The sequence below is a fragment of the Myotis brandtii genome, unplaced genomic scaffold, assembly GCF_000412655.1.
Source record: "Myotis brandtii unplaced genomic scaffold, ASM41265v1 scaffold868, whole genome shotgun sequence".
NCBI classification, from domain to species: Eukaryota; Metazoa; Chordata; class Mammalia; order Chiroptera; family Vespertilionidae; genus Myotis; species Myotis brandtii.
Window position 1 is genome coordinate 1,255,142 of NW_005371540.1, and position 9,701 is coordinate 1,264,842.

The window sequence follows — 9,701 nt, forward strand, 5'->3', positions numbered from 1 at the left end:
ACAGTGTCGGTGCAAACCCTGGTATACTCCTGGTCATACTATACTGCAAACATGTATGCTATGCCTGAGTTCCAGCCTCAGAGCTTCAAATCAGATGGTTCTGGAGTAAAGCCCAGGATCACTAGCATCCGAACACTCCTCAGGTGGTGGGTGTGCTGGAAATGGTCCTAAGGAGAAGAGCACTCAGCTCGCCAGGCCTCTCACCACAGGACTCCTGCTCCTGGTCTGTTGAATGCTCCTGATGGGAGCGTTTCCTGCTTCAGTGCGGAGGTCCTGTGGTCCTGCCTTCATGAATGTAGTCTGCTCCATTGATTGATTTTCCAATGTTAAGACAACCCTGCACTCCTGGGACAGCTCTCACTTGGTTCTGGTGTCTGGTGCTTTTTCTTTGTTGCTGCATGAGTTTGCTAATATTTTGGTGAGGCTTTTTTTCATGTGTTTACAAGGTATATTCTTTTGTGGCTTTCCTTTTTTTTTATGTCTTTGGCTTTTTTTTTTTTTTAAATCAAAGTAATACCAGCTTCAAGGAATGAATGGAAATATTTTCTTCCTCTCTGTTTTTTGTTGTGTTAATATTCACCTGAGTATATTTTTTCCATTGATTTTTTTTTTTTTTTTGAGAGGAAATGGGTGAAGGGGAGAGAGAAACATATAGACACATCAAATTGGTTGCCTGTGGACACACCCTGACCAGGCTTGGGGATTGAATCTGCAACCCAGGTACATGCCCTTGACTGGGGATTGAACCCGTGACCCTTCGGTGCTCAGGCTGACCTGCTGGGCAGGGCTCTTCTCTGTTCTCTAAAAGAGTGGTCTTTTTTTAAAAAAATAGTTGATAGAATTCATCACTGAATTCATTGGGGCCTGGACATTTTTTTCTGGGAAGTTTTTAATGAGTTGGTTGTCTCAGATTTTTTAAAAATATATATATTTTTATTGATTTCAGAGAGGAAGGGAGAGGGAGAGATAGAAACATCAATGATGAGAGAGAATCATTGATCTGCTGCTTCCTGCACACTCCCTACTGGGGATTGAGCCTGCAACCCAGGCACTGGAATGGACCCCGGGGCCCTTCAGTCCGTAGGCCGATGCTGTATCCAACTGAGCCAAACCAGCTAGGGCGTTTCTCAGATTTTTAATGGTCTCTTTTTGGAGTTTCTTTATTTCATCGAAATTATCTAATTAGTTGATAAAAAGTTGTTCATGTCACCCTTTTTAATGTCTGTAGTACCCGTTCTGATAATCCCTCTTCTGTTCCTGATTTTAGTCATTTGTGTTTTCTCTTATTTTTTTCTTGGTCAGCTTAAAGGGTGATCAATTTTGTTGATCTCAAAAATCCAACTTTGATTTTTCTCTATTGATTTTCTGTTTACTCTGTCATTGCCTTTCACTGTGATCTTATTTCCTTTCTTCTGTTGTGGGTTTGATTTCTTTTTATTTTTCTAGTTTATTCAGATAAAGGTTCAAGTTATTGATTATAGGTATCTTTTCCTTTCTGATATAACTGTTTTAGTTGCATCCCCTAGATTTTATATTTATTTATACACACACACACACACACACACTAGTGGCCTGGTGCACGAAATTCGTGCATGGGTGGGTTCCATCAGCCCAGCCTGCACCCTCTCCAATCGGGGACCCCTTGGGATGTCCAATTGCCAGTTTAGGCCCGATCCCTGCCAGCCTGACCTCGCCCCCAACTGCTCTCCCCTGCTGGCCTGATTGCCCCTAACTGCCTCTGCCTGCCTGATCGCCCCCAACTGCCCTCCCCTGCCAGCCCTATCTCGTCCCTAACTGCTCTCCCCTGCCGGCTTGATTGCCCCTAACTGCCCTCCCCTGCTGGCCTGATCTCGCCCCCAAATGCCCTCCCCTGCCGGCCTGATCTCGCCTCCAACGGCCCTCCCCTGCTGGCCTGATCACCCCTAATTGCCTCTGCCTCGGCCCCCACCACCATGGCTATGTCCGGAAGGAAGTTGGATGTCCGGAAGGAAGTTGGATGTCCAGAAGATGTCCAGTCAACCCGGTCTAATTAGCATATTGCCCTTTTATTGTGTAGATCAGGGGTGGGCAAACTTTTTGACTCGAGGGCCACAATGGGTTCTTAAACTGGACCAGAGGGCTGGAACAAAAGCATGGATGGAGTGTTTGTGTGAACTAATATAAATTCAAAGTAAACCTCATTACATAAAAGGGTACGGTCTTTTTTTTTTTTTTAGTTTTATTCATTTCAAACGGGCCAGATCCGGCCCGCGGGCCGTAGTTTGCCCACGGCTGGTATAGATTATATAGGATAGGATTGCTTAAACAGGGAGGAAAAGCCTTTTTCAGCAGGAGGAGATGCTCTTGGCAGACAAAAATACATAATCCCTATATCTGGACTGATAACCAGCCATATGCACTATACTGCCAAACTAGTCATTAAAAAATTGAGCCACTTTCTTACACCTTACACCAAACAGCTGTTGCCCTTAAAACCCCTCCTCAGCCCCCACCTTAGGTTCTGCCTTTGCAGTTCACCCAGATTAGGTTCTGATTGGTCGATTTCTATGCCAGTCAGCGTCAAAAGCTCCACCTCCTAGGCAGCCATTGGCTTTTCGCAGTTCACCCAGATTTGGTTCTGATTGGTCAATTTCTATGCCAGTCAGCGTCTCCAGGCCTATCTCTGGGCCTGATCAGAGAAGCGGGGCTGATCAGCAGCCCCCGCGGCTGCTGGCAAGGCTCGGAGAGAAAGAGAGGCAAGGGCTGATCAACAGCTGCCACAGAGGCTGTGGATCAGACCCTGCTTCTCTCTCCAGGCCTCTCTCTGGTCCTGATCTGCAGCCCCCTTAGCACGACCCAGGACTGACTTCCAGTGTTCGGTTGTACATTCGGTCGTTTTGGACGTTACAGACCCTGGCTCTTTATATACATACATAAATACACACACACACACACACACACATACACACATATATTTTAGAGAGGAAGGGAGAGGGAGAGAAAGAAACATCAGTCATGAAAGAGAATCATTGATTGGCTGCCTCCTGCACAACCCCTATTGGGGATTGAGCCTGCAACCCAGGCATGTGCCCTGACTAGAAATTGAACTATGACCTCCTGGTTCATGGGTCGACGCTCAACCACTGAGCCATGCTGGCCGGTTACATCCACTAGATTTTGAGATGTTGTATTTTTATTTTTATTCAGTTCAAAATAGTTTTTGTCTATTTTTTATTCTTATTAGCCTGGTTTCCTAGGGGTTGGCCCTATTGCATAGCTCAGTGGTCAGTCATTAGGTCAGGAAGAGATTGTGTCCAGGTTCCTGGGGCCCTTTGCAGGTAATCTGTGTGGTCAGAGTGGGCACTTGCAGCCCACTCAGGCTCTTCCTGCTAGCTGCCTGAGGCTCTGTCAGCTGCATGGGGAGGACCTACGTACGCCTTCAGTAGCTCTTTCATGGCCAGAATTTCCTCAGTTTCTCAGATTTCCGGCTGACTGACTATTGCAAACAGGACCAAGATCAGCGGCCATCAGATCTGTGGGTGTTTCCTATCTCCTCCACCGACTTCGCTGATGGTGCTGCTTGACATTTCAATCAGCCTTCTGGGATTTCCTATCCCACAGCCCTGTATCCACTGCTCTTGCTCCTCCACTTCCGAGTCCTGGAATGCTTGTTTTGCCCAGTTATATGCTTCGAGTTGGGGGTGGGGAGGCTTTGTTGCTCTCTCCATGCTTCCATAGCCAGAAGACTGTGTGACTTTTTAATCTCATTTTTCCTTAGGTCCCATTTGGGCAGTTATTGCAAACATTTTTTTTTTACCTATTCTTGGCTTGCTCCAGCCCCTGTTCCTTCCCTTTGTTTCATTAAACTGTTTTCAAAAGATACATTTAGAGGGAAAAGAGACAGAAAAATATACGGGCTGCTTCTGGGCTAATTTGCCAAGCTCCTCTTGGAAATACTCCATAACTGACCAGTCTGCATTGGGGAAGGTTAACTAGCCATTGACCGGTATGTTTCTGTTTATGTCGGAGCAGAGTGTAGTGCTCATACAAGTCTGAATCTACTTTCACCTTCAAGCATCCATTTCAGTTAAGATGACATAATTTAGCAGGTCCAGGTCTGTCTTTCTTGTATCCACTTTTCCGTCCTGGTCACCAGCTCCCTGCTGGGAAGATGCTACACTTCACACTAAAAGTGGCCGATTGGCACAGCCAGGGGCTTTGCTACCTGGTGGAGTTATGACTATCAGTGTAGCTTGAGTGTGTGCTTACTTCTTCACTGATGAACAGTGTTTTAGGTCATGAAATGAGGGAACATTAGTAAAATGCAAAAAGGTTAGGTGTCTGATACTTATAAAGCTCTATGGAATGCAGGAGTTCCTCCTTTGAGTCATCGACTCTGGTTGGTAATGGCACTTGTGACTCAACAGGAGGAGCCCTGTGCCCAGAGTCCGTGTGCAGTGTTGTGTCCGAGGAGGGAAGGGCTGGACATGGCCCAGGATTCATGACCACAACCAGGGGAGGAGGGAGCATGGTGGCCTGCTTCCCTTAAGTTTAAATAGGAGTTAAGAGTTAAAATCATTGATTATGCAAACTCTCAGATTCTAACACAAATACTCATGTAGATGGGAAATGCATGTTGAGTATGAAGTATTTTTCAAGTTAAGCAATATTTTACTGACCTAAACAGCTTTTCCTTTAATTACAGACCTCTTGAGTGGGTATACTAATCCAAGATCTTACTGTTTTTCATTTCAAAACTGTTATTTAAACCCAAACACTGTCAAGTAAAAAATGTCCTAGTGGCTCTAGTAAAATAACAGGTTTGGTTTTCTAGCATTTGGTGGTTTTGTGTCCGATGATGGGGAGGGATGTCGGGCTGTGCAGATACTGACCAGTATGCTGCCTTGTTCCTTTCAGCAGGGAGGAGAGAGCGATGGCTTTTTTCACCCGGACGGCCAGCCCCAGCGGCCTCCCCAGCCTCCAGAAGTGAGACAGCAGCCTGCCCGCAAGGTGACGCTGACCAAGGGGGCCCTTCAGCAGCCCCAGCACCTGCCAGTCGGGACCCATGTGTACTCAGCAGGCCCTCCGGGCATCAAGAGCATCCAAGGGATTCACCCCGCCAAGAAGGTACGGCTGTGTCCTCACCAGTGCTGCGAGTGTGAAGCTGGAATGGTCTGAGGGGGAGGAGTGCCTGCATGCTTCCTGTCAGGACTTTTTAATGATTCAGCTTTGGGACAGCACCCACTACCCAGGGTGCAGTGGTTTCCTGCTACCCTCAGCTGTGCCCTGGAGATGGCCAGTTGGCATGCTCTCCTTTCTACCCACAATTCTGGAGCCAAGTCTGGGTAGGAAGCCTGGGAAGTCTGGTGCTGCTAGTCCCACCCACTCTGTGGCTGCTTTTCACGCATGTCCTGTGCTGGATGAGTTCAGTTTTCAAGGAAACACTTGGCACCGGTGCTCTGTCTTGTTTCCTAGTTAGAACAGACCAGAAAGATCAGCTCTGTCCTCTTTCTTTAAAGGTCCCAGAACAGTGTTTTGAACCCTGGACAGCTTTAGAAACTCTGAGGTCTGGGCCCCACCTTAGACCAGTGATGTCATAATTTTGGAGGTGAGGGTAGAGGCCCTCTGTCCTTGGTTTGGGCTTTTGGTTTGATTTAAAGCTCTGCAGGTGAATGTAAAGGGCAGCCCCCAGGGGACCATTGTGGCAGAAGTGGCCTTTCAGTTCTCAGGGTGCCAGTGCACGTGCGTACTTAACCACGTGAGCTAGATCTGTGAGGTGGTGGCTTGTGGTGCCTGTGTGGTGGCAGTGGGTTGACCATCCCTGCAGAGTTGGCCTGGAGTACGGAGGGCGGAGGGAGAAACTCAGGCTCTGGGGCTGTTAGGACTAACCTGAACCCTAAGTGTGCGGCCGACATGCATTTCCGGATCCCGGGAGCCTGCTGCTTCACCCCTAGCACGGAGGGAACAGAGGTGCCGCCTCGTCCCTGCTGGGCTCCAAATCAGCTCTTGTCTTTTCCTTTCACGTTTGGTGGGTGGTGGTGTCCTCTTTAGATATTAAATTCTTTTCTGAGCACAGCAAAAACTATAGAAAATCCTATAGCTCGTGGTGTATTTTAACGGATTCTGAGTTATTTGCTCACTTATATATCTTAGTAGTTGTGCCAAAAAACAAAAGCTTTTGAATTGATCAGTCCCTCCTGTCGTTGGCAGGTCGTCATGCATGGCAGAGGCCGGGGAGCAGCAGGGCCAATGGGCCGCGGGCGCCCGATGCCAAATAAGCAGAACCTGCGGGTGGTGGAGTGCAAGCCGCAGCCCTGCGTCGTGTCTGTCGAAGGCCTGTCGTCATCCACCACTGACGCCCAGCTGAAGAGCCTGCTCATGTCAGTGGGACCCATCCAGGTGGGCACCTGCTCCATTGCGCCTGTGCCCGTTGTCCAGCCCATGACTCAGTCACTTCCTGGTTTATCATGAAGTGTTGGTTACTTCATGTTAAAATAATGCTTTTGAGGAGGAGGAGGAGGAGGCAGGTGTTACATCTCCTGTGCACACTTTCGGTCAGAACTTCTGCCCCAGAGTTCGATTAGTTGGGAATTTTCACATGCTTACATATAAACTTATGGAATAACTATTCCAACTGAACAGATGATACTTTGAAATCCTCAGATTATCCTAAAGTTCACATATGCACACGTATACTTAGTTTTTTCCCCTGTCACAAACGTTTTATTTGTAATAATTAAAAAATTTTAAAGTAGCCTTCTTGACCTTAATTTCCAGAAATAGCCTCTCACATTAACAGCTGTAGGACTTGGGTGAGATTTTACAAATAGGAAATAATGTGGACTGTATTTTGGTCTCTTAAAACTGGCTAATTCTGAGTGCTTAGCCCTTTGAGTGCCAACCAATATCCTAGGAACTATGCTAAAATTGCCAAGGCATTTTTGCTGATTTTACAGCAGTTTAGGAAAAAAATTATGAATCGCAAGTAAATGAAGTTACATATTCAAAAACTTAAGGAAACCTTTATTACATTGACATATTTAGCAATATCATCATCACTAATAAAAGCAGACTTAGAACTGGACGCCATTTCAAAGCTTTGATAGCGCTCCCGGCACTTTTGGCGAAAGACAGGAGGAGCGCGATCGCGCTCCCTGGCACTCTAGGGGTTAAGGGTCCCCATGGGGCTGGCAGCAAATGGTGGGTCTCCAGTCCGCTGTAGACCAGGTTTTCCACAGGACCCCGTCTCTGCAGCTTCTAGACCCTGTCGGTAAACCAGCAAGGAGGCAGCTCACCTGGTTTCCTCGAGCAGCGCTTTCGCTCCTGCCCTTCCTGCCAGGTGGAACAGTGCTTTCGCTCCAGGCCCCAGGCGGCCTGCCTGAGACAGAGCACTGACACACTGCCTGGTGGGAAGGTTTCTGAGTAACACAGTGCTCTCTGCTCCAGGAGTGAATGGGAAACATTTCAGGCTAGAGTTGATACAAGTAATTCATTCTTGATGTGTTTGGAATCTCCCTGTACTATTGAGAATTCCTAAAAGTGAAGAGTAACAAATACCTTTCTAAACACCTTTCCACCGCCCCTCACTTTTGGGTTCCGAGAGAGATGTTAGGGTTAGTTTTATGTGTATGTAGTAATGACAAGTGAACCAGACAAGTGAATGACAAGAACTTTGGCCTCTGTTCTCAGGAGTGGATTTCTGTGGCGTGGGCAGGGCATAGGGGTAGTTGTTTCCTGACAGTTAATAGTGATCGGGATAGTTTGCAGGCACAGAGCTGACACGAGGATTGTTTTCAGGTGCACAAATGTGGTCATCCCAATCGGAGACCCTCAGACCAAATCACAGGTCAGCGGTGAGCCCAGTGTCCCCAGTGTCCCCAGTGCCTGCTCTCTCTGTGGGTGGGGAGTGTGCATCCTTGGTAGTTCTCCTGCCCGTTTTCCAGACTGGGGTCTGTGTGGCCAGTGCTTAGTCCATGGCACTGATGGAGGAAGGGCCAGTGGCTGCATTGCACTGGTCTTTCTGTCCTGAAAACTGAATTTTGTATGTTGGAGATCTAGATCTCTTAAATCATCTATTTTCCCTCCCATTTGCCATGTTTTTTTTCTGTTCTGAAGAAGGATTAGAGGTCATTGTATTATAAATAATAAAGTTTGAATGAGGGCACTTGAAGTGGAGCAAAAACAATGTTGAATTGTTTAATGAGAAAAAGAGAGGAAAACAAGAAGTTTTCTAGGTTATATCACTTACCCTTAAAATAAAGTACAAGGCGGGGTCCCCTATGTCCTGTGGAAGTCCCTGAGGAGTGGCAGGTGTAGAGCTTCTGCCAGAGCCTGTGCACCCGCCTGGAGCTGAGCCGAGTGCTCTCCATTCTTACCAGTCTAGCTCCTGGGATGGTTGTGAGTGAGGGTGTAGCTATTTAAGTGCTGCAGCCACACATGCTAAGACGCTAAGTCCGTAAGCACACTGATAGAACAAGCTTCTACAGCAGTGTTAGAATGACATTATGAGTATGAATTTTGAAAAGATATTTATAACAATGTCTTGTTATAATTATGTTTTAAATATAAATAGACTTGGCAGGGATGGAGCTGAGAGGGCTCCTGCTGGGATGATCCAGCTAAGCCTGTGAGTGTTGGGCTGTGGCGCCACCTGGAGTCCACGTGGTGTCATAGCAGTGGTGGTGGTGGTGTCTGCAATGCGTCCCTTTTTTTCTTTTCTAATTAAGTTTATTGGGATGACATCTATATATATAAAAGGCTAAGTGACCGTATGTCCGACCGGCAACCCGGTACGTATAATGTGCACTGGCAATTTAAAAATAAACGCATGCGTGATATTTGTCCCCCGCCTCCCATTTAAATTAATTTGAAGACAGTTTCCCATGATGCCAGCATTTGCAGTGACTATTACTAAATCACAAGGACAAACTCTAGACAGAGTAGGAATATTCCTACCTGAACCTATTTTCGGACATGGTCAGTTATATGTTGTTTTCTCTCAAGTTCGAAGAGCGTGTGATATTAAAGTTAAAGTTGTAAATACTTCATCACATGGGAAATGAGTCAAGCACTCTGAAAGTGTTTTTACTCTCTTAATGTGGTATACAGGGAGATATTAGAATAAGTTTAATCAATTTATCAGTCATTGTTTTTATCCATGGTTTTTATATGTTTTTGTTGTTTTTATATCATATCTTAGTTATACCTTGTTATTGTTTATTAATCAATTTATATATTATTTTCATATACATTTTGTTAATTTTTTTTCATCTCTGACACTTCTATTATAGAGATAGGGCGAATAGTAATATTAAAATATTTCTTCTAATTAATTTCCTTTCAAATGTGCACGAATCTGTGCAGCAGGCCACTAGTTGGTTTATATGATCATAATAGGTTTCAGGTGTGGGTTTCTATGTGACAAGGTCTGTAGACTGCACTGCAGTGCATAATCATCTGCTGCTTAGCTGTGGGATCTGAGAGGCTTACCCACTGTGGAGCAAGGCACCCTGTTGCTCTTCCCTTAGACCCGTGGTCGGCAAACCACGGCTCACGAGCCACATGCGGCTCTTTGGCCCCTTGAGTGTGGCTCTTTCACAAAATACCACATGCGGGCGTGCATGTACAGTGCGATTGAAACTTCATGGCCCATCGCAGAAGTCAGTATTTTGTGGAAGAGCCACACTCAAGGGGCCAAAGAGCCGCATGTGGCTCGTGAGCCG

General features: G+C 46.4%; 1 protein-coding gene across 4 annotated transcripts in view; it reads left to right on the forward strand.

Annotated features, from left to right (window-relative positions):
- Positions 1–9,701, forward strand: part of RBM33 (RNA binding motif protein 33) — a 119,044-nt gene that overhangs the window by 97,434 nt on the left and 11,909 nt on the right. For 2 of the 4 annotated variants that reach the window (XM_014532259.1, XM_014532261.1), the window contains exons 15-16: positions 4,900–5,106; positions 6,190–6,378. In XM_014532259.1, the coding sequence (XP_014387745.1) occupies positions 4,900–5,106; positions 6,190–6,378 (396 nt within the window). Of the gene's footprint in view, positions 1–4,896; positions 5,107–6,189; positions 6,379–9,701 lie in introns of all 4 variants that reach the window. The other 2 variants (XM_014532260.1, XM_014532262.1) reach the window with 1 other exon arrangement.